Source organism: Amblyomma mixtum, chromosome 6 (genome assembly GCF_055824585.1).
Source record: "Amblyomma mixtum isolate Tamu chromosome 6, ASM5582458v1, whole genome shotgun sequence".
Lineage (NCBI taxonomy): Eukaryota > Metazoa > Arthropoda > Arachnida > Ixodida > Ixodidae > Amblyomma > Amblyomma mixtum.
Genome location: NC_143017.1, coordinates 86,317,824 through 86,340,555, shown reverse-complemented (window position 1 = coordinate 86,340,555; position 22,732 = coordinate 86,317,824). Strand labels below are relative to the sequence as shown.

The 22,732-nt window shown below is 49.8% G+C and overlaps 1 protein-coding gene across 4 annotated transcripts in view; it reads right to left on the bottom strand.

Annotated features, from left to right (window-relative positions):
• Window positions 1-9,816: 9,816 nt before the first annotated feature.
• The window catches only part of LOC149339587 (beta-1,3-galactosyltransferase 1-like), a 55,616-nt gene continuing 42,700 nt past the window's right edge, over window positions 9,817-22,732 (bottom strand). For all 4 annotated transcript variants that reach the window (XM_089548288.1, XM_089548289.1, XM_089548290.1 and 1 more), the window contains exon 2: window positions 9,817-15,061. In XM_089548288.1, the coding sequence (XP_089404414.1) occupies window positions 13,949-15,055 (1,107 nt within the window). In that variant the 5' untranslated portion in view covers window positions 15,056-15,061 and the 3' untranslated portion in view covers window positions 9,817-13,948. The remainder of the gene's footprint in view (window positions 15,062-22,732) is intronic.

Genomic DNA, 22,732 nt, shown 5'->3' with positions numbered 1-22,732 from the left:
GGCTTGTCTTCTGGTAATATGATGCTTAGGTTTGACGGTGATGTATTGGTTTGACAGTGATCTTGGCTCTGATTTGGATAGGTAGCTTCAGATTTGCTTTTATGGAGTTTTCCCGAAACTACCTAACATCTTTAAAAACCTCTATCCCAGGTCTTGCTAAAGAGAGCATAAATACTTGAGCTGTTTGGTGAGCTTCGATGAGTTCGTCTACGATGTTGCGTAGTGCCAAGCCTTCAAACCTGTGTGTGGAAGTATTGACCGGGAGACCCAATTCTTGTGTGTATGCCTTGCGTAGGTTTGTGTTGATCTTTTTCACTTCGCTTTTTTTCAAAGGCAAACATGGGGCTACATAAGCCACCCAGGTGATAAATAACGCCTGCATCAGGTGTATTCTGGCATTAGTGACGCTCCCAGTCATACTGAGGACTTGCTCAGCCACTTTCATGAGGTGTTTTAACGTACCCAAATTATTGCAATCGATCTGCATGGACAACTCTAATATTCTGATAGCATGGAGAGTTTTAAAGTGTTATCCATTAATTGTTCCCTCAGTGTTATTGGAGTCTGTGTTCTCATTTATTTGCTTTCTTCTCCTCTTCCTTATGACGAGAATTTCCGATTTTGTGGGACTACATCGCACCTTACCATTTTCGACTTATTAACCAGATCAACAGCTTTACCGTTCCTTAGTTGCTGTTTCAGACCGCTAGGCCAGTAGCGCAGACAGCTAAGGCTAACCAGCAGCCCGCGCGCTGCTTTATATCATGGCTCAAAGCGGCGAAGATACTGACCTTCTTGTTCGAATCTCAACTGCGAATCGATGTGTCATCAGCGTGACTCGACGCACGAATACGAATAGTCTGGAGCTCTTTGTCGCGTGCGAATTGGAGATACGTTGCGTTCAAACAAGCAAAGAATATTGAAAAAAGAGCACAAGACAGGGTCCACAAACTACATGACGGGCCGCATTCTACTCAGGCGTGGATCATCACAACCCAAACTTCGCCCCAGAATTCTAAGCTGCGTAGGTGTGTGTAATCACATCGGACAAGCAACGCCCTTATAAGTGCAGGCCACAAACAGGTTCTCGGTTCTGGTGCGGTGACTTGTGCTCCTGTCCTTAGGGAAACTTCTTTTTTTCTAAGCTCCCGTTCTATCCCTATTCTGTCTCGCTACTTTTATATTCCTTTTCATATGCAGGGTAGCCAACCATACAATGGGCCTGGTTAACCTCTCTACATCTCCTTATTTTGTCTATCGCACCTGGGAGTGATACGAGTGCCGTAACATGAATGCCGCTGGCCGGCTCTAGATACGCAACAACTGTGCCGGCAAGTCATATTAACGTTGACCGCAATGCGTGAATGAAGTCACGGGGTTTTTAGCGTTTTCTACTCTGGATAAGATGCTGCAGGTCCTAGTTTTTACAACGCTGAACGGCCATTTTTGGGAGAGTATGCACAATGCATATATACACAGTGCGACCGAGTGGGTTATCCCTCCGCCCCAATGGAAACACTGGATTGAATTCCGTACATGTTCCCTATAGCTCTAAGCTGGTCGCCATATGCACGAGGAACAGTGGCCAGAGTACTCGCCTTAATTCAGTGCCCGAGTTTCTTTTGGCTTCTTTTGCTCGAGTTTCTTTTGTATCGGATATCTTTATCAAATATGTGGAATTACTGCTGTGCCGTGCGATGCAGATTCTTGGCTACTGTATTGTCACGCGAGTTTTGTTACGGTCAGTTTTCGGAGAGCAGGGCCACCCTATGAATACAGCTGAGCGTCGCAAAAACGTATTAATCTTGCAGTACAAACTTCAACACTTAGAACTCGGTGTGTGTAATGGCAGTATTAAGGAGAGGAAAGAATGATAGTATCCTTCTATTTTTACAACTATATTTAGATGTGATGGAAGACATTGCCATCGTTTTGCGTATAAGGGCTATTTTTCTTGCGATTCGATTTCATTATTCTTATTGTATTGTGTTTTTACCGCCGCAGATAGAGCTCGACAGGCAAAAAATATTTTTTTCCTTGCCGGTTTACGACAAACAGTTCACTGCGGCGCCGCAGAGAACATGGTTTCATGTTCAATTTAGACACACCACACACAGCTTTTTAGTGCGTGCAGAGATCTTGGCTCAGGCACATTGGAGCTCTCTTCATCCAACGATGCGGTCGTCGCGGTCTGTTGGCGAAGGCGCGTCTCTAATCTTGGCACCGAATGCTTCTCGGTCCCTGTCTCCCTTGCGTTGCTCGGCTGAGTGTGAGAGAAGGCTTTATACGAGTCCGTGAGTGCAGCTGTGGCGTTCAACGCACTTTGAGTTGTTTTGGTCGGCCTTGTCGATGGTAGACGGTAAAGATACATTGAACTACGAGCAGATCATTTCTGGCGCATATTACACAACGTCGCAAACAACAAGGCGCACGGGGATTTGCATTCGAATCAGACTTGCTTCTCCTATCGTTCACAAGGCTCGGAGCTTCGCTGCGTAATCACCCCGTTCCGCTGAATGCCAAAAACAGCATAAGCTTTGCTGCTACCCTTTTAGTTTATCTTCACCTCATATCTTATGTTACTGCCTCGCGACGAATTGCAAAGATGGCTCCGATTGTCTAAAAGGCTCCATAGTGACGCCCTCTCAAGCAAAGAAAGCATAATCTGACAGCCTCGAGCTGCAGGCTTCTAGGTGCGCTGCTCGAGTTTGCGACTTGTATACGTATCCCCTATATTAAACGTAAAGAGCCCAAAAAGATTCCATCTGCTGTCTACTGCGTGGCTCGTGGCGCGTGGTTGCGTGGCTCCGGGCCATCTTTGTAATTTGCCGTGAGGCAGTAACATGAGTTATGAGGTGAAGATAAACTAAAAAATCGGCTTTCCAAGTCTCCAGAAAGTGAGAGGAGCTGAACACAGCGCAAGTGTTTGCCGCGTTCTCTTCGTCTCCTTTTAGTTCTGTTACACCCTTTCCGTGAACTTTCTCTCTCGCTGCTCAGGCTTCATCGGATGCTACAGGAGACCCACTGCACGGCTTAGACGCAAACTCCACGGTCTCTCTTTGACAAAGGCTGTATACCTGTATCGAGAGTGATAAAATGCTCCCCATCTTATCACTTTGCACGCAAGCACCTCCAACACGTCTCACTGCTCCTTCTGATTCTGATCTAGCACATTCATGATGCGCTGGAAAGGAGACCAGCAGGAGAGCTAGACCTGATGTGCCTGGTGACACCACACTCTGCCACTGCGTCCTTCACTGGCACCGCACTGCTGTGAGCCTCCATGGAGAAACGATGGGCGACTTGGTTCCAGGAGTGCCAGCGGGGGAGGGCACCCACTGGAGCAGCAGGTCGCATCCGCGGTTTCCCGGTGTGCGTAGTATGCAGTGCAGTCTCTGCAAGCCCACTGTGTCGCGCTCAATGGCACCCGCATCAGGTGGGGCCTCTACTGAATGATATCAATAGCCAGGTGAAGCCCGACCAGCTTCGCGGTGGTGGAGATAGAAAAGAGCCTTAGTCGGCACTTTCTGTCCATCCACAGGGCGGCCACAGTGTATGCTGTGGATGCGCTGTCCTGCGTCACAAAGCCGTCCGTGTAGAACAGCACTTTGTCAGCGAGGTCCTCGTGAATAAGCTACGCTGTCTCCTTCGGGGTGGAGCAGTGAGGAAAGCGATTATTTGACTACACATTAGGCAGGTATTCAGGATGAGCATGGGAGCGTTGTGATGCTGCGGCGGCGCTAATGAGGAGGCGCCGACCGGGTGTTCGGAATCCGTGATTCGAACACTAGAACGGCGCGCCTCATACGGAGGTGTAGCGACACACGGAAGTGCGCGAGCAGCGTGCATGCACCGGTTGCGAGGGGAATCCGCTGCACGTGGTTGGGCGCGGCGTGTTAGGCGTGCAACGACACCGACCACACCCTTACGGTTCACTGCGAACAGTTATCTTGCATGTGTTCGCTGGGACGCGACTACATTGTCAATATTGACGTTAGGGACTGTTCGCTTCGATGTACGTTATTCTGGAAAGCGCTGAGTCAAGTTCAAACACAGCAGAACAAAGAGCTGGGCTACCGAAGTGTACGCTTCAGTATCGTAGCCGTTTTAACGCGAGAGCGTTAAGGAGCTTGTATCGCAGAAAATGCGTCGTCGGCTCGTTGACCATGAGCGAAAAATCCACCAAAAATCCAGAGAGAAATAACCCATAGGAGGCAGGTGGGACACCTAGGTCACGGAACGTTGCGGCGTCATCACAATCTGCCCACTGGATTTTTAATAAACTACCCACCATGGCAGATAGCAGTTAAATTAACGATTGGTCGCTCGGGAATAGCAACCTGGGTCGTACAAGGCCCAGCGGGGGCAGCACCTGTCATCGCAGGGCAGTGGCGTATCGGTTAACCACTGCGCCACTGCGACAGAAGTGCTGTGAGGACTCCCACACACCTATGAATGTAGAGAACGACCTATTCCGCATATATGGAAATTAACCCATTACGCTATCGCGTCATGCCCTTAAGGCGAAGCTTAAGTGCCCTCTCCAATTTTTTAGTTGCTTTCTTTTCTTTCCCGGGGCCAAGGGGTATATTGATACAAATGCGCCAGTTAAATGCTCCGCATTTGTAGCCTCCTTCTGACTGTGCGTGTGCGTGTTCCTGTGTCTTTCTACTGATTATGAGCCTACGTCATCGCTGCGTGAGAATATGTCCGACTTCAGCATCCACCTTCCATCTCTAGCTGCTGTTTGGGTACAGAAAACGGAGCTAGTCTGGCGAGTGCAGATTAGATATGAGCGTAAACCCGCTAAGGACTGCGAAACTAAAAATGAAGCTTAGCTAGGCAGGAAACCGCGGAATAATAAAAGAAAAGAAATGAGTCAAGAAAACACTACATTGTTTCGTAGGTTTTTTTTTGTTGTTTAAAACATTTACCAGACGTGCCATTGCGATCCGCAAAACCACGCTGAACGACATGCTGGAGACGATGCAAAGCATATATTACCGGTACTCCTAGTAGTCGTTTTTGAGTAAAGGGTTTTGCTTCATTTATTATGAACACGTCATTTGACATACTTCCAATAATAAACGGACCACTGCAGTTCCGCGGTATCGCGTATAAGAAATCTTTCGTGCTCTATTAAAAATGCAAGTTAATTCAGGACCAGCTTGGCAGTGCAATAGCTTCTTAGTCTGCAGTACTTAGACGTGGCCCGCCTCCGTGACTCCTGTCGCAGCGCAGGGTCCCGCTCTATACGATCATGGAGCACGCGACGACCACGGAGAGGAAAACAGATTGAGAAGATGATGATGAACAGCTGGTTCAGGAGCTCGCCGAGAGAGTAGGAGGAGGAGCTGCAATAAGAGAGGAGGATAGAGAGCGGGCAGCGCTCACGTTATGGATTTCGTACAGTAACATCGGCCTGTAATGTGTCTTGGATGGTTCATGAGAGCCAACCAGAGCATCAGCCCTTCTGAACACCTTGTTTAGAACCGCGCACCCAAACAAGCGTGATTAAAGTTTTGGTATGTTGAAAGCACACTTGGATACAGTTCGCACATCGATGTCTCGCCATGGGCTCAACGCTCGAAGGAAGGGTTGAAGGAGGGCCGGCGGTTAGTAGTAATGGGGACTAACTGTTCTGCCAAAGGCATTCGTGTTTTGTGGAGAGATTAACTGTTGGTAGTCTTGGACATTGCCCTAGTAAGGCACCAAAGTGTGATGGCGTAAGAGGTATGTTCGCGTTTTATTACGTTTAGAGAGTAAACATTGCATAATCAACCGCTGAATGCTTGATTCCTGAGCACAAATGACTTCATGCCCGCGCTATGTATCAACAAAGCGCTATTCAAGCATGTGCTGTTTTTTTTTCGCCGGAAACGTTTAAAGTTTGAGACCATAAATTGCTTTCATTTGGCGAATCGCACGCCTTTCTGTGAGCTACGGGCAGACACTTCAGAATATTCAGGCAGTGCACCTATATAAAAAAAAAAGGCACTTATCGGATGTGAAATTTGTGAAACGGTCTTCATGTCAAGTGATTAGGCTCCCAGGAACGTCGCAGGGGTATTGCATGTAAGCACAGCGCTTACTCCATTTGTCAGCAAATGCGGCAAATGTAGTATACCGTAATTTTTGCTGACGAAAATAAACTAGCTGTAGGCTTCATTTAATAGATACACCCCAGATGAAAAAGGGCTGCTCGGTACAAGAATTCTTATCCAAGAACTGGCGAGTGACTATGGGTGTGCACACGCTATCTTTTTTTGCAAAGAGCTTCCAGGTCACCGCCCCTGTATAGCTATAAAATGTCCCCGAGGAATGTCTTGGCCAGCCGACGACAGGAAGTGTCTGGGTGGATAGTGAGAGGGACAGGCGGTGACATGCTGTACTGAAATGCGACAACGGTGAATGCGAACCTGCTCATACCTTACAAGTGCGGCACAGCTTACCGAAAGAGTTTAGATCCTGCACAACTTACCGAAAGCGTTGAGATTATCCATGGTTGAGATCAACTTGAAGAAATATGGTGGGAATACTACTGTGTGAAGTATTTTTCAGTTCGGAAACACTATGCACTGTTTTGGGTTAACAGCACCTGAGCACAGGAGCACCTGAGCAGACGTACGGTGCGTCGTGACCACACAGTTCCAAGCACAAGCGGTTCTAATCCATCGGCGTACTCCTAGGGCCGTGCGTGATACGCACAGTCGGCAGCAAACGTTTACCGGATGCGTGTACTCAGAAACAAACTTATTCCAGCTCTGTCTCGCGGCTCAGTCAAGACCAAGCGCGGATGAGCCATGTACTTTCTCTCATGCTTTCAGACGTTTCAAGCGATCGGCTTGCGCGACCTTGCCGAAATTAATTTTTTTTCTTCCGTAGACCCACAATCAAAAAAACTTTTGGTGCTGACCGTGCCCGTTCTTACTCTTTACTGTGCTTATTTCCCTCTCCAGTGGTGTGATCTCTTCCATCACAGGCCTGATCAGGCGCCCACTCAAATTGAGACAGTTGCAGCGTATTTATACTCTCCTAAACGGTTAATTTTGTGACTCCAGAGGTGCTCGTTCAACAATGTCTATGCGAAGGCTCCCTGCACCGTGGGCTTGATACATAAAGAGGGGCTACGGCGACGCAAGTAGTAACAAGAACTAAGATAAAAAAGAAGAAAACAGTTTAGACCTTTCTATAACCTCGAGGCCGAGAACTGAGAACTCACTGCCACATCAAAACAGGTTACACGACCACAAGTGAGATTTACTGTCGGGGACAGAAGTCTACAGGACGCATAAAAAGTGATCGAGGCGCACAGGTCGCTCGTCTAGAGATGGTCACTTCATCTGGCTGCCGAACTGTGCAGCACGTGACTTACACGACTAAAAGTGTGTTCTCGAGCCAATGACCCATAACAAAGAGATATCCGCTTCAGTTTCAATTGAGACGTACTGGAAACTTTTTCTCCTCTTTAGCACAATAAACAGAGCGCGGTCTCTTCGCTGCAGGAGCGCTAACCCAAGCCTACCTGAATCACAATTTCATTCCCGAGCATGTGAGCGAACATGTTTTAGGTTATGATATACTACGATGGCAACGGACAATCACACTAAAGAAAGGCGAATGCCGTAATTCATCAAGAAAGTTCTTCACCCAACTACGGCTGCAAACAAGGAAAAATGGCCGCTTAGCTGAATGCAGAGGCGAGCGCCAAGTCCTATCAGATAAGCCTCGAGACGCATAACGAGGCACATAGGCTACCTGTGACTCGTCGCAACAATGCGTATGGTGAAGTTAAGATAAAGACCCCCTTCAGATTGTATAAGCACTCTATCCGCCTGTTATAGCCAAGGGCAAATCTTGGCGGCGGCAGGTTTAAACACGTCGCCAAAGAGCGTAGCTGTGCGCGTTTATCGCGACGGCGCTCCCGCAGCTGTCGCGCCGTAGTCGCGTAAAGAAAGACATTTCGTGCGACGGAACGGCTGCATATTCTACATTTTTATGCTTCTTCGTTCCCACGAACCAAAAGTCCCTCTTTGTCAAAAATATGGAGCCCATCGCGGACTTTGGGTGCCATGCGCCGCACCGCAGTGCAGATGACTCTTCCATGGTCGGCAACATTTGGCTTCGGTTTTGTCTGTGGTAGCCCACACTGTTAACCTGTTGTCCATTCGAGTTCGTTTTCGCTTTCCTTGTCGAACAAACCATAAGCTTCTGGAAACAATCGAATGCACTTGCTTGTATACAGGTTCCCCAGTCCGGAGCCGTCAGTCAGCAGCCCGAGTCCGTTGTAACGGACGGCTATAGACGTATGATATGCGTGTTTGGGATAAGTCTGCAGACGGCTGCACAGGTAAATGCTGTTTTCCTGAGGATGCCTCGAACGGCCAGCAGGCGTTACTCGCCAGCGAGTTGAAAAGAAGTGAGAGCGTCAGGCACAGAGACCAGACGTTGTTGCGTGACTCCGAATGCTGGAAGGAAGGTCGCGCCACAAAAACCTCGCGTAGCAAAGGCGCGTCGCGCGTGGCTGGCTGCGGGGGCATGCACGCTCCGCTGCACAGGCCACAATGGGGTGGAGTGGGAAGGACGGTGCGTCCCTGGCTTCCCTCGGCTCGGCTGTTCCGCTAGCTCGCGCACCCTGTCAGCCAGTGGAGTGCACCGGAGACGGTGTCTGAGCCGATATTCAGAGCGCGAAATATGACGCCGGTGATTCGTGACGATGGGAGAGCAGTAGGAACGGTCGTGTGCCGGTTGGTTGCAGATTCTTGGGCACTTTCGATGCGGCTAAAACGGCACGAGAGGTACGACAGCGGCTAGGACTGCGTCTTCAGCCGCGAAGCTCAGTTGAACGAGCACACCACCATGAAGAAGTCAGTTATCTGCCTGAATGTGTTGCGTTTCTAAATACGGAGTAGCACTTAAAACAAAAACTTATTTATTTTGTACTAACTGCAAAAAAAAAAACTCTCTCCCCCCCCCCCCCCCCTCCTGCCCCCCTCTCACCCCGTGGATCTACCGTGGTCTCAGCGCACACGTCTGCGCTGTTGCTGTAGTAAAACAATAACACTGCTCGCATTACTGACATAACGGAATGTTCGTTTAACAGTACCTTTTGCTGGGTTGTTGGTGTGACATTGTGTCCAAGAAAGTAAAAACAGCGCTAAATTCTACACAAACCACACAGAAAGACGGACAGGATGGGCGCTGTCAGGACAGGACAGCGCCCGTCCTGTCCGTCTTTCTGTGTGGTTTGTGTAGAATTTAGCGCTGTTTTTACTTTCCTGAACACAACATAACGGAATGTCCTCATGTTACTGCGGTGCTGCGATTACATGGTCCTGATTTATTTTTTCCTTTATTTGGCCTTTTTATCATTGCGAGCTCAACTTGTGATGTTAGGGCTGTGGAAAAAGGAAACACAAAACATGACCTCAAGTTCAAGAACATTGATGACCCCTGTGCTTTACGTCAGGTCTCGGCAAGTGATGTGGAGAATGGTGGTCAGACAACAGCGGTGGAATTGCAGAGCCTCTCCGGGCGTTATATACCGCTTCAGGCCTAAACGAACACCCTACTATATGTGGTGTTCAGGAACTCCGACACACTGCTAAACCGAACTGACCACGAGTGGGCGAATGACCTTTTTTGTTGTACTTGTTTTGTTGCAAATGAGTGTCACAAATAACTGCATTCTCGCAGGCCTTCCGCCCGTCGTGGCACTGAACCTCTAGAAATGATTGGTAAGATGCAAATGATGCTGATGAGAACAAAAGTTGGCAACGACTCAAAGAACGACAGGTCATTCACAAAGAGGCTGAATTAAGTTCGAACTTCTTTATTGTCTAAAAAAGTTTGCAAGCGCAAAGACTTGCGAATGGAACTGTACTCATCAGACGTAATGAAACGGTGTGCCAGAATTTCACACTTGCTTAAAAAAAAAACACTAACACAGACGTGGTTTTGGCACTGGACTGTGAGAAAATAAAGGGCACGCGCCGGTATGGGGCGACACAATGATTTTACAAAAGTTACGATTTGTACCTGTGTTTCTCACTTAAGCAGATAATGCAGCTTTGTAAACGCTTTCTAAAAGGTGCTGGATTTCGATATGAGAAAAAAAAAAATATTGAGACTCGTACCACCACAGTATCAGTTACAGATCTATGTACTTTCCGCGACAACACTAATTGGAGATTCCACTCAGCAAACCTCTTCCTATGAGCACTATCAGAACACTAGAGGTGGCCGCAAGATTCACTAGAGCTTATTTGGAACCTCAGAAACTGACATGCTGACTTTCTAGAATAACGTTAAAGCTGTGCAGCCTTCATACTACATGCCTTTCAATGTTACGAGTCTTTCCCCGCATAGGCCGCACTTAAGTTCCCTATTAAATATACGCCAACTACTCACATTTACTCGATACTGTTATCGAATACAGGACGCGCTTATCTTAGCTCAAGATAAAAGGTCAGTCCTGTTCCTACGTGAATCGAAGAAGTAGGAACAGTAGAAAGAAAAATCACAACACAAGGCTGTGTTCACAACCGAACCATTTTGGATGCGTCAGTCACAACCACGTAATTCAAGTTGCGGCTAAAAACGATTACCTTCACTGGCGAAAAGTAAAAAATAACTCGAACCAGTGGTCGTGTGAAATAAGCAACACAACTTCTTAAACAGCGCCTCCTCAAGAGGGCGATGAACTCCTGCGCATGATTTAGCGATCAACACTGCTGATCGTAAATCCTATCGGGCATTTGACTTAAAGGGCAATTGCACAACTTTTCGAGAATTCTGCGATATTCAAAGATTAAAATGTATATAGGCTTTAGATAAAGCATGGCAAGTTTTCTTGCGCGAGCATTTAAAATGGCGACGTAATCGGTTAAATTTTAGGATTGTCTTCACAGCACAGGATGAGTGCGGAGAAGCTCGATGTGACGTCACGGACGGTATGGTTTCAAATTTTCGCTGCCGTCAACCACACCCTGCCGTGCGTCGTCGAAAGCTAATAAACAACGCCCGGCGGGTTTTGCCTTCGGTGGCGTTGGTTTTCTTCCTTCAAAGCAAGCGTTTATGCGCTGGAAACGTAGTGGTGCCGTAGATGGCGTCATCACGAGCCCCACTCGGCGCTGTGCACTGCGTAGTGCTTGAAGGCTGCAGCGATTTCAATCGGTGATTACGTCACCATTTCAAATGCTAGCACTAAAGGACTGGCAAGTTTTATCTGCACGTTTCACGCATCATGTCCCTTTAAGCTTTAGGATTCTAAAACCTGTGCAGTTGCTCTTTAAGGGATCGCACATTACTCGTTGCTGCCTGTCCAGTCTTTCTTGTGTAACCCAGCGCAATGCCCTTGTATTCCTGCGGCTTTTCGAGGCAACTGTTAAGGAGGAAATGCCGCTTGGACGCGGCGCGCACGTGCTCGAGCAGTTGTCTCCCACGAGTGGCAGAGGCCAGACGGCTGATTCAGCTCCTCCTCTTGTTCTTCATTACTCCTGGAAGCCAACAATCCGAGCCGGCCCGCGCTGTGGCGCTAGCTCGAGACAAGACGTCGTTTCCTCCTTATCTTCAACAACAACCTTTCCTTGTTCTTGTACGGGGTGCATTCAAGTTCTGAGGTCTAATTCATTTTTTTTCCTCACTGGGATAGAAGCAAGTGCCACCTAAAACTTCGCTTTAAAGGAATCGGTCAGTTAGCTTGTGTTAACTAGGTGGCAGCACCACACAGTATGTGAAAATTACGCCAACTTGTTTCGATCTGGAGGTGTCCCAGATAATGAAAGTAGAAAAGTTTTCGCTAAAAAAAAAAAAAAAGACGTGAGCCTATACGTTTTCTACACTAGCGCATAAGCACACTAAATGAAATTCGCCACCACGTGAGAAATACATGGAGTGATAGATCCATGGACATAACCCGCCGCGGTGGCTCAGTGGTTACGGCGCTCGGCTGCTGAACCGAAGGACGCGGGTTCGATCCCGGCCGAATTTCGATGGAGGCGAAATTCTAGAGGCCCGTGTACTGTGCGATGTCAGTGCACGTTAAAGAACCCCAGTTGGTCGAATTTCCGAAGCCCTTCACTACAGCGTCCCTCATAGCCTGAGTCGCTTTCACTTCGGATTACCAGCAGCGCTGCTAAAGTGATATGAGCTACATTTTTTATTAAACTGCAAAGGCTCTTAACTGTCACTGCGTTGAAAAAGATACAACAGTAAGGACTGAAGCCCACAAACACTTTCTGCCCAGAGGACTCCTCCAGCACCAGAGGATTAGTAGTGATAGTGGTTTATTTAAAATAGAATCACAACAGAAGGAGATGACGAATGCTGGTCACTGCGTCTAGTTTAAAGACCCGAGCGCAGCCGGCGGAAGAGAAAGGGATAGTGGAGAAGATAGGAGCGATAGCGAGATAGGAAGATACCGGAGGATAATAGCCAGAAGGGACTGCGCCCAAGACAAGGCTCCCGCACAACGAGCGTTTCTTCGTGAAATTACGAAGTACTTTTTAGTCTATCACACATTTTGCTGTTTTTGGATTTCCTCAACACATATTACATGTCCTCGCGGTGGCGCAATTTCACAACGTTTCGATTTTTCATCGACGATTTCCCAGTGGGCTGAAATGCGTTTTCAGCAACCTTTAAATCATGGCATCATCGCTGCGCAAAATGTGCGAATCTTCGAGGTAATTACGCTGAAATATTAAGGCCGCTGAAGCTTTCTGGAGACATTTTTTTTTTTGCGAAATAAATTGTTGTGAACTTGAGTGCACCTCATATGTAAACGAGAACATTCATCGCGCAATCACTTGTACATGACGTCCATTCGTGGTCTGTGCTGCCAAAGGCTCGGAAATGCGTGTTCCCTGGATTTGTTTTGCGGCGTAGGCTCATGGTAAATCGACGGAACATTTCTGGTCCCTTGGTGTCTTGATGTGAAAACGTGCCGTCCATGAACAAAGTTATTGCAAAGTATCAATGGTGCGGTTCCCTGAGGTCCCCGCAAAACACTACGACGGCTGTACTTTGAACGCGCACGGCGCAAAACAACCAACAACTTGGTTGCTCGGACGGTGAAAAATCTGGAAGCTCACACTTGCACACAAAACATCGCGAACGGAAGGAACAGATAAGCTGCCTTCAACTGAGGCAGCGTGCTTAATACAACAGCGAAAAATTAGATAACGAAACAACGAACGCTTTTAAGATCACGAATGAGATATGCAAAGGCGCACGGGTCGTGCTCAACAGACTTCGCATGATTATGTCCGGGGATGACAAGGGAGTGTCCACAGTATCGGCTTCTGGACAATTCTTTGCATCGCCGCGAAAGATTTGTGACAACCGTTGATGATAGGACATGATAACAGTTGAGGTGAGAGACGTACGCCGGGGGTGCAAAAAAAAAAGAGGACAAAATTCACAGAACAAAACGTTACCAATCTCTCTGTCACGAGACAGCCGATGACTATCAGAATTAACAGAAACAGGCAAACGACCAAAGATCTAGAAGCTCACGCTTACGCACTTAACGTATTAAGATCGAATGACAACATAACAGATCGAGCCGACCTTAACCGATCTTAACATAACAGAGTGAATGGTTAAGTTACCTTGCACTGCGGCAATGTACTCAGTACAATAACGCATAATTTGATAACGAAGCCACGGACGTGCTTAAGATCTCAAATGAGAAATCTAATGGCTCACAGGAACGATCGTGCTCAACAAACACCGCATGGTTATGTCCAGGGATGACCAGCGGTTGTTTGCAGTATCGCCATCACAACAGTTCTTGGCAGCATTGCGAGTTCACCTCGAGTAATTTGTGACACAACGATCGATGACCGGACGTAGTAACAATTAAGGTAAAAGGCGAACGTCGCCATAGTAAGAAAACAAACAAAAACAGTACTAATCACAGAACTCCACCTCGTCGATCTCCTTGTCACGTGACAGCTGATGATTGTCGGCAGTAACAGAAGTAGGCGAAGTCGAACAGGAGACGCTGGCACACGAACTCGGTGCGCTGTAGCTCGTTCCTCAAGGACACCATCTCCTTGGCAGTCGTGTAATGCGCGGTCACCGCCCTTTTCACTTCGCATAGAGATTCGATGCGTAGCGAGTTGAAGCCCTCGACGTGGACGCGACGCACGCCGGCATTCTCAGCGCAGGAACCTGTGATGTAAGCGTCCTCTATCGGGAACGGCCTGACGTGACCCGTGGCTCTGTACAGGAGGTCGACCACGCTACCGCCGATGACGTAGGCCGAACCACCGACGTAATCGGGGTACACGTCCATAGGGTACTCCTTATCCGTGACGTACCACTTGTTCTCAGCGTCGCGAATGGGCTGAGTCATCTGGAAGAGCTTGCCGTAGACCGCGTCTCCCGAACGGAACTGCATGGCTTCGAAGAAGTTGCCCGCGTTCAGGTACGTGTCGTCGTCCACCTTGACGACGAAGCGGGCGCCGGGACAGAAGCGCGTGGTCCAGCGGAGCATCATGACGGATTTGAGCGTGACGTTGCGGTACGAGTCGAAGAAGGCCTCCTGGATGATGTCGCCGTGCACCGAGGCCTCGCTCTCGATGGCCGACTGGAGCCGGGAGTCGTTGCTCGCACCGAGCAGGAAGGCCAACCGGTTCGCGGCGAACGCGAGGACGTCGCGACCCCAGCTGTCGCGGATGGCGTTGCGCCGGTCGACGTTACCCAGCGCCGAAGAGATGAGGAATAAATAATCGATGCGGTGATTAAGGGCCGTGTTGTTGCCACGGCACAGCCGCTCCTGATTGACGAGGTACTCGAAGGGCTGGTTGTATACGCGGTCAGCGGGGAATGTTCGTTTAGGCAGCGGCTGTTGCCGAGACTCCTGAGCAGCTTGGGACGGCAGTGGAAGAGGAGGGTAGACTGGAGACTGGCGCCGCGGCATCCGGCCCTGGTGGCTCCTCGTCGCCACGCTGGTGGTGAAGTGCGCCACGCTGGCCAGCACCGTCAAGGCGGCCACGCCGGCCACCGCCATGCTCACGAAGCGCCGCTTCCTCCGGAACCACATCATGGACGCCTGGAAAGAACGAAAAAAAAAAGCACGTTACACTGTGGATAAAGAACACGCGAGAATACGCCTTTTTATTTGCATCAAAAACCATGGCCCATTTCAGCTCCTTATCTATTTGCAGCGTGTGAGCCGTTACACACGCTATTGCAATGATGCGGATCAGGGAAGAATGGTAGGTTTAACGCAGTTAAATAGACTAGACGTACGAAAGCATATGTTCATTATTCGTCACTTTTTTTTTTCTGGCATTTGCATGTGCACGTAACCGCAACCGCGTTCCTCGCTTTTCCTCATTTCATCCCCTCTCCACTCGGCGGCAGCTGTGGCAACATCCTACTACCATTAGTACAGCTAGCGCGATGCTCCTTCTTCCATTGGCTGTAGCTTGCGAGACGCTCCTCCGAACTAACCCGAGCTTACCCGAGTTGTTCCGATACCTCACGCAAGAAAAGACAACACTATTGCTCGGGTTTCGTACGTCCGGAGCAGTGCTTTCGCACCAGAAGTCGCTAAAGCGATATTAGCGACACAGGACGAGACCATACGTGACACGCTTGATGGTCACTGTATTCGACCCATACAAGAGAGGGGTGCACACGCACGACTGCACGACTGCACAACGTCACAACTAAACTAAAAACTAAAACGTCATGACAACGTCGAAAGAAACAGCGCAACAAAGTCTGTAATGCATCGAAGAATCAGTTCGCAGCGAAGATGTCTCGGTGGCGGATGCGGTGATGTGAGAAGCGAGTTGTTGGTGTGCAAAAGCGATGTGGCTGACGAGGTAGTCCGTGAGGTAGTCCGTTGAATCCCGAAGGTCGCTTAGAATGGCGAAGGGGGGAGGGGTCGACCTCGACCCGATGTCGGGAGCAGCGGTCACTGTATCGAACTCACGACCACGGCAGGGTGTCATCGGCCGAGCTAGGACGGGAAGCCGTGACTACAGCCGGGCAGCCAAGGAAGATGGGTTCGGGCCTAGCGTCTTGCAAGCTTGCCTTTCCCGGGGCGTTGCCTGCCCGCTGTTAAGAGTGGACAACGTGGTCCTGGAGGCCGGGTGTGACTCATCGCAAAGCAAGGGATATGACGAGGCCTGGCGCCGGCGGCAGAAGCATAGACGACGACGGCCGGTGCTGTTGCACTCCAAATCACCAAACCTCCGAACCGATCGAAGGAGGCTGTGTCCCACGGACCTGGGAGAAATTACTGTCCGACGAGTGTCGTCGTTAGGCAAAGATGCGGCGACAGCTTGCGACAGCAGCGGCAACAGTGAAGGCAGAGATGCACAGCAGCAGCACGGCAGAAGCACCGGTATACGTTGGCCGAGTCGACCTTCGGGTCACCGAACGGGATGATGCTACGCAAGGTCACGCTGAGCGAGGCTGCTAATTGAAAGACGCTGTGTCGAATGGGTCTCGTGCTTCGGCCATCCGGCGGGGGAGTTCGAGAAGGTTCAACCACCTGCGAGGAGACTGCGGGATTCTGCTTTCCCACGGAGGCAACGTACAGAAAACTTGCAGCAGTGGTCAAGGTGACGCATCTGTGTTTGATGACTGTCTTCCACTTCTCATCCCCCGAGCTGTGAGAGAGCGAGAGAGTTTCAGCACCGCCCCGTGCCGTGGGTGGTACCGCCAGCGTCATCAATGGCCCATCCGATTGGACAACGTTATTCGAACCAAGTTCCCCAGTCAGGGATCTAGGGAACGCGAACCGTATTTAACGGGATGTTGTTGTGTGTTCGGATTGCATTGCATTGCATTCGATTCGATTCTCATCTGTAAATATGTAGAATAAACCCTTCTGTACAGTTTCCTCGATAACGCAGTCCGACATCGTCATTCGGAGCCGGTACCTGCGAGGCTAAACGAGTTAGTCATCTCCAGGACCCCTCCGTCTTTAACACTGGTTCCAGCGGTGGGATAGAAGCCCCATCTCTAACACTGGTTGGCAGCGGCTGGGATGGACCGTGCGACATCGTACTTTCTCCACGGGTGAGCGTTTTGGCTTTTGCTATGGGATTCGCCAGGCTTTAAGATTCAGAGAATAATCTTGACTGGGAATCAGGGCTTTGTCGTTTGAGAGGGGTTATTCTCAAGGCATTGTTGTGTTAGCAGAGCAAAAGCGGAGAAAGCGTTGTCATGGACCTAATGAGGTTGTACAAGTCGGACTTGCTGTTGATATGCGAGGAACTGTCGGTTGAAGTGCCTAGCAAACTAACCAAAATTGAATTGGGCGAATTCATTCTTAAACAAGTCAAGCATAACGATCAGTTGCTGGTAGATACGTGGAATTTGGTACAAGGGGAAAAAGCCCGCAAAGTAAAAGCCGACCAGGAGGCTAGAGAGAAAGCCGACCAGGAGGCTAAAGAGAAAGCCGACCGGGAGGCTGAAGAGAAAGCCGACCAGGAGGCTAAAGAGAAAGCCGATCGGGAGAAACAAAAAGCACGTAAGGAGGAAGCTGATCGGGAGTGCGAAAAAGAGAAGGAACGGGAACGGCAACGGCAAAAGTGGAAGGTTGAAATTGAAACAACGAAACTAAAGATATTAGAAGTTCAAAACGAAATACGAAGAAAGGGCGGTAGTGTGAGAGCCGGAAGTCCTGAAAGAGCAAGCGATGCTTATGAAATAGGTCCGCAGATAAGACCCGAAAAGTCTGTGACCGTAGCCGCGTTGGTAAATCGCGACACCACGAGGGAAGTGGCAGAGAACGCGTTCAACCGGTGCGGTAGTCCAAGGAATGCCGCAGAATCTGAGACCGTGTCCAGTGTAGTTGGACGTAATGCTAAGAAAGAGCATTCCGAGATAGCGTCTCAACGACACGAGTGCGAGGATTCTCCTCCAGGTGAGGTAGGAGTGGCAACGGACAACTTTGTCGGGACAGTTGCGAGCGCGACACTTTCAGTAGAATCGATACAGGCGTCAAACCGGCAGGACCGCGAAAAGGGAGTTTTTAATATCGGAAAAGGTTTCGAGGTAGAAACAGCGGAAACCCCTTTTGAGAGTAACAACCGCGGTAAGAGCGAGTTGGGATGTCACAGTGGCTTCAGTGACAAAGGCTCCGGAGAGGCTACCTTGGTAATACTGGCACAAGAAGAGTGCGAGGCTGCCGAGGAAAAAGATAGTCATAAGAGCCAGGCGGGCTCAGTTGTAGCTGAGCACTGCAGTGCAGAGAATGGCGCGCAGAGCGACAGCCAGGCGGGCTCAGTTGTAGCTGAGCACTGCAGAGTAGAGAATGGCGCGCAGAGCGACAGCCAGGCGGGCTCAGTTGTAGCTGAGCACTGCAATGTAGACAAAGACGCACAGAGCGACAGGCAAGCGGGCTCAGTAGTGGCTCAGCACTGCGATGTAGAGCATGACGCACAGAGCGACAGCCAGGCGGGCTCAGTTGTAGCTGAGCGCAGCAATGCAGAGAATGGCGCGCAGAGCGACAGGCAAGCTGGAGAGGACAACCCCCAAAGGAATGAGCTAGGGATCTCAGGGGCAGTTTCATGTCCGTCTGTCAGCTGCGTGGAGCTGGCACTCTGCTGCAAAGCCGGAGAGGCCAGTTTTGAATTCGAGGAAAATTTCCAAAGTGCGACGGAAAAACTAGAGATAGCTAGTTGCGATCAAGAAACGCACGCGGTACAGTCTAGGCGCAGAAAGAGAAAAAGGGCAAGAACCAAGAGGAAACGGATCAAATTCAAAGCCCTAAATTGGGATGCGCGGACAGGTGCGAAAGAAAGAAATGCGGTGGAAAGAAAGGCGAAGCCTTCCCGCGTTGCGCCTCGTAAACTTAGGCTTGCAGTTACTGGTCAGGCGGCACGCAAGTCAAAGGCTGACCGCAGTAATGAAAAGGGGAGAGCGCGTCTTCCAAGCAAAACAGGCGCGAAGTGCATCAAGGGGCATCGGCCTGCAGGAAAACCTAGACCGCGTCGTCCTGACAAAGGGCCCGTAAGAGAAAGGGCAAGGCGGCCCGACAAAACAGGAGGCGCCAGGTTGCACAGTACTCAGCGCATGCAAACGCAGGCGTCGAACAACCGAGACGACGCAGGCAGGCGGGTTCGGCGGGCGCACTTGAGGGGGATTCGTCCTTCACTTTTGGCACCCCATTCTAGGAATCGCGCAGGACGAAAGGGTGGCCGAGCTTCGTGCTTGTGGCGAGAACAGGGAGCAGCTTCTCGCGCTGGTCACTGCTTGTCGTCCAGAGTCGGTCATCGACATTGCATGCACTGCCAAGGCTTTCCGAGCACGTCGAGGGGGCGCGGATGCGAAAGCGGAAGTCAGGGACGTTTTTTTTCTGCAGCCTTTTGTCACGAGTTGACCGCAGTACAATCAGTCAAAGCGCGACCCCGGCGGGCGCGTCTGAAAGACTAATCCTTTCAACTCGGCGGCGGGGAGTCAGCTTTCCCCCCCGAGTGGCGATTTGAAGTAGCTGTTTTTTTTTTATTCCTCTTTTTTTTTGTGTGTTTGTGAAATCAGGCAGGGAAAGGCTACTTTTGAGTTAAAACAAGTTGATCGGAGGTTACTGTTTTTTTTCCTTACCTTAGACGAGGGCTATGGCGTCACTGAGTTAACAAGGCTAGGACGTCACTGAGTTAGAAATCACAGGTGTCGATTTCCCATGCTACCAAGTGGTGAGGGCACTCACAGGAGTGCAGCTCGCGTAGAACTACGCTTAGAGTCGCGTAGACGGAGCGTTGATCCCTTGACGAAAGGGAGCCCCACTGACGTATACTGAGATGACCTAAGAGAGAACTCTTTAAGGAGCCTGAGAGATGCGCTCGTGTAGACCTTTGATTCGGGCCACTTATTTTGTTAAAGAAGTTCAGTGTGACGCCAGTGATAGAGGACTGGGTGCTATTTTAAGTCAAGTTGGCGACGACCACGAAGAGCACCATGTTCAGTACGTCAGCCGCAGGCTGACATGTAGAGAAGCGTTAAGCGCTTTAGACAAAGAGCGCGAGTTTGGTTTAGGCGGCACAGATGTTGTCGGGTTACCAGAGCTACTTGAACGGCGCAAAGTTCATATTTGAGACTGACCATCGTCTCAAACGTGCTTATGACAGTTTTGTCCCCCCAAAAATGGTCGCTTGCTTAGACGGAGTCCTGCTCTCCAAAAACAGAATTTCTCGATGCGTTTCAGGAAGGGAAAACCGCACGGAAATGCTGATGGATTCAGCCGATTGTTGTAGACAGGAGTACTTGGTAGGACCACCTACTGTGTGTGGGTTTTTGTTTTTAACGTTGGTCCAAGCAGTCCGTCTTTGGCGATTTCAAAGGAGATATTTTGCGCTTTCTCGGCACCAAAATTGCGCCAAAATCCAATCATGTTTTAGTAAACATTTGTTGTCATTGTGGGAAGCCTGGTGGGTCTTTGGCAAATTCCGAGCGCTTGCTTGTGGGTCAGTGCCCTGTCTCGTGGAACAGTCCACTGATGCCATTCTTTGTTGAATGTTCGAGCTTGGATGCCATTTCTGGAAACCAGCCCTTCCACCCGACTCCGGCCTCATCTCTTCCTGCCCAGCGGTCGTGAACGCTGGCCATTCGAGATTTTTCGGGCCGCGGACGAGCTGTTAAGAGTGGACAACGTGGTCCTGGAGGCCGGGTGTGACTCATCGCAAAGCAAGGGATATGACGAGGCCTGGCGCCGGCGGCAGAAGCATAGACGACGACGGCCGGTGCTGTTGCACTCCAAATCACCGAACCTCCGAACCGATCGAAGGAGGCTGTGTCCCACGGACCTGGGAGAAATTACTGTCAGACGAGTGTCGTCGTTAGGCAAAGATGCGGCGACAGCTTGCGACAGCAGCGGCAACAGTGAAGGCAGAGATGCACAGCAGCAGCACGGTAGAAGCACCGGTATACGTTGGCCGAGTCGACCTTCGGGTCACCGAACGGGATGATGCTACGCAAGGTCACGCTGAGCGAGGCTGCTAATTGAAAGACGCTGTGTCGAATGGGTCTCGTGCTTCGGCCATCCGGCGGGGGAGTTCGAGAAGGTTCAACCACCTGCGAGGAGACTGCGGGATTCTGCTTTCCCACGGAGGCAACGTACAGAAAACTTGCAGCAGTGGTCAAGGTGACGCATCTGTGTTTGATGACTGTCTTCCACTTCTCATCCCCCGAGCTGTGAGAGAGCGAGAGAGTTTCAGCACCGCCCCGTGCCGTGGGTGGTACCGCCAGCGTCATCAATGGCCCATCCGATTGGACAACGTTATTCGAACCAAGTTCCCCAGTCAGGGATCTAGGGAACGCGAACCGTATTTAACGGGATGTTGTTGTGTGTTCGGATTGCATTGCATTGCATTCGATTCGATTCTCATCTGTAAATATGTAGAATAAACCCTTCTGTACAGTTTCCTCGATAACGCAGTCCGACATCGTCATTCGGAGCCGGTACCTGCGAGGCTAAACGAGTTAGTCATCTCCAGGACCCCTCCGTCTTTAACACTGGTTCCAGCGGTGGGCTTGTGGCCCCGTTCCTAACACCGCTTTACCGGAGGGTGACGACTAGAGCACTGCACGGGCCTAAATCTGAGGCCCAAGCCCGGCCCGGGCCCGAGACCTGGAGCCCGAGCCCGGCCCAGGCCCGCGGCTTCAAGCCCAGGCCCGCTAAATTATCGCTCTAGCGAGCCCGGCCCGGCCCGTGAATCCCGGAGTGAAGCCCAGCCCGGGCCCGGCCCGGACTGTTTCACAGTAACGCTTGAGATATACTGCTCACTCTGAGCAAGCAGACTTCTACTAGACCGATAAGAAACTGGCCGACAAAGGTTCTGAAACCACGTTTGGCTTGCGGAACGTTTGTTCTTTTTAAACCAGAAGGAATGGATTAAGAGTAGTGCTCGCCAGGCCCTCATTTGGACAGTGATCTCCTGTAGGTGCGCAAAGATAAACTCGGAAGTTCCGAGAGCAAAATAAAAAGGGCTTCATACGCGTGCAGTAGACTGCTTTGCATTCCCCCATGATTTTAATCAGTTATAATTTGCCGCCCGTGAAGTATGAACATTAAAGCTGGCTAGCAAGCAGTAGGATTTTTTTAGCGAACGCGATCTCACAGGTTGAACTCATAGCCGAACTGGTCTCCTTTCAGCAAAAACGAAAAGCTAGAAGGCTTGAGTGTTTTGAAGACTATAAGCGTCCTAAACTAATGACCTTCCCGAATGCATTTATAATACTGTATAAGTATGTTTTGGGGTGACAAATGATCAGTGGCCAATCAAGACCGGTTAAATTTAACTCTTGCTGGTGAAGCAGAAGATAACGCGCGAACCACGTGATAACTTACAAAGCAAAACACTTTTCATGTCAACCAGGCTGAAGAAGCGAGGAGGGATAGATGTGGTTATGAGATGAAATTTACGAACTCTCGCGAGCTTTTGTGGCTATTTCAATAACCAGACGATCCGGTCAGCTGATCAAAAATAAAACCAAACGCGCTTTAGTTCGTGAATTTTGTCACATGAGAAAAATAAAGCTATAAAATAAAAGCTATGTTTTGGGTGCTTAAGGGCCCAAGGGGAGTCAGGCTGTGAGAGACACCGAAGCAAAGGGCTCCGGATCATTTCGACCACCTGGGTTTCTTCAAAGAGCAATAATACTATAATATACTGTCTTTGTCAAAAGTAACCAGGCTGCATGGTTCGCTTCTCGTTCGCGTATAGACCCCTCACGGCTTTCCTTAAATATCAAAAAGTTCTTT